This window comes from Rhinopithecus bieti, unplaced genomic scaffold, assembly GCF_001698545.2.
Source record: "Rhinopithecus bieti isolate Rb0 unplaced genomic scaffold, ASM169854v2 scaffold_21879, whole genome shotgun sequence".
Lineage (NCBI taxonomy): Eukaryota > Metazoa > Chordata > Mammalia > Primates > Cercopithecidae > Rhinopithecus > Rhinopithecus bieti.
In genome coordinates this window covers 45,360-47,359 of record NW_016810237.1, presented here as the reverse complement: position 1 = coordinate 47,359, position 2,000 = coordinate 45,360, and the positions used below count along the sequence as shown (strand labels likewise).

The 2,000-nt window shown below is 42.4% G+C and overlaps 1 protein-coding gene across 1 annotated transcript in view; it reads left to right on the top strand.

The window, feature by feature from the left end:
* LOC108541892 (glutamate dehydrogenase 1, mitochondrial-like) overlaps window positions 1-2,000 on the top strand; it is a 35,700-nt gene that overhangs the window by 23,487 nt on the left and 10,213 nt on the right. Inside the window, 1 exon segment of the mRNA XM_017891661.1 lies at window positions 2-64. Coding sequence (XP_017747150.1) covers window positions 2-64 — 63 coding nt within the window.

Below are 2,000 nucleotides of genomic sequence, written 5' to 3'. Positions count from 1 at the left end.
ATTTGGAAAACATAGTGCAACTATTCCCATTGTACCCACAGCAGAGTTCCAAGACAGGATATTGGTGAGTGTGCTCACCCCACAGTTGTACTTCACACATACTCCCTGCTCTTTCCTTCAGACAGAGCTGGTTAGGCTGATTTCATTTGTAGCGTAGTCTTTGTAATTAGCTTGACAGTAAGTGCGTGACGTGTGTTTTTTACTTTCCCTTTTCATTACATTCTAAAACTGGAGTAAGAATCCTAATGACTACTAATAAATTTAAAATAAATTTGGTATTTTTCACGCACATGTTTTAACAGTGAAGGATTATTATGTACTTTAATTATTTTAAGCTTCAGAGAAATAGGAAGAATTGAAAAGTAAGCATTAGATTGAACTATATGAGAGTCCAGGAGTTTGAGACCAACCTGGGGAACATAGTGAGTCCCTGTCTCTACAAAAAGCAAGAAAGAATGAAAGAGGCCTGGGCACAGTGGCTCATGCCTGTAATCCCAGCACTTCGGGAGGCCGAGGCAGGCAGATCACGAAGTCAAGAGACCGAGACCATCCTGGCCAACATGGAACCATGTCTCTACTAAAAATGCAAAAATTAGCTGAGTGTGGTGGCACGCACCTGTAGTCCCAGCTACTCGGGGGGCTGAGGCAGGAGAATCCTTGAACCCGGGAGATGGAGGTTGCAGTTAGCCAAGATCGTGCCACTGCACTCTAGCCTGGGCAACAGAGAGACTCTGTCCCCACGTCTCCACAAAAAGAAGAGAAAGGATGGAGGGAGGAAAACTTCTTTACCAGTAAATGATGGAAGACATGAAAAACAAAAGTCCATAGCAGAAAAGCCTGGGGAAAAAACTTAACCTCATTGTTAAAGAAATACAATGCGTATTTTTTTTTTTTTATGTATTAACAAAAACAATGAATGGATCTTATGTTCACCATGTATATGGTGAAACAGTTGTACCTTTATTGTAGTGACAGTCACATTGGTGCAGCTCTTTGGAAAATGTGAAGTTATTAAAATGTTCCTGCCCTTTGGTGCTATGATAATCTCCCCTCTGGGAATTTATCCTAAGAAAATAATTCAAAAGACGAGGAACCACTCCATGCACGATGATGTTACTGAAACTATGTGTAGGCCGGGCACGGTGGCTAACACCTCTAATCCCAGCACTTTGGGAGACCAAGGCGGCTGGATCAACTGAGGTCAGGAGTTTGAGACAAGCCTGGCCAACATGGTGAAACTCCGCCTCTACTAAAAATACAAAATTATCCGGGCATGGTGGCGCATGTGCCTGTAGTCCCAGCTACTTGGGAGGCCGAGGCAGGAGAATTGCTTGAACCCGGGAGGTGGAGGTTGCAGTGAGCCAAGATCATGCCGCTGCACTCCAGCCTGGCAACAAGAGCGAAACTCTGTCTCAAAAAAAAAATAAAAAAGAAACTATGTGTAGACAGTTTTTAAATTTGGTTTCATTTAAAGTCCAGGGGCAGTGAAATGGCTGAGTTATAATGTATCTTATATCATCTTAGGAAATATTCAGTCATAGTTTAAGAATATATTACAATGACTAAGTTATATCTTCAAATATTCAGTGACGGAAAATAGTTCTGAGACTATATTGCAACATGGGAAAAAGTTAAAGGTTTTGTTTTAAGGAAAGAAAAAATGCTTTAGCCATTCTAGGTACTAACTGTTCCCCTCAGTAAACCTTCCTTTTTCCTACAGTGATATCTTTGTTCTGGTCCTTCTATCAGGAATACACCAATCCCCTCTCTGCTTAAGTGTCACTGCAGTTCTGTGGCTCTCTCTGAAAGTCTCCTGTGTACCACTGTTTCATACATAACATCCATCCCAAGTGGCTAGTAGTGCATTGCAAGGGTTTGCGCTGCTATTGCCGCTGCCAGAGGGCTGTTCACACCTCCCTTTGGTCACCCCACTGCCCAGCATATGCCTTGTCAGTTAAAATAAAAGTTTTCTCCAGCTATTTCCCTCTAGTTTCCCCTGC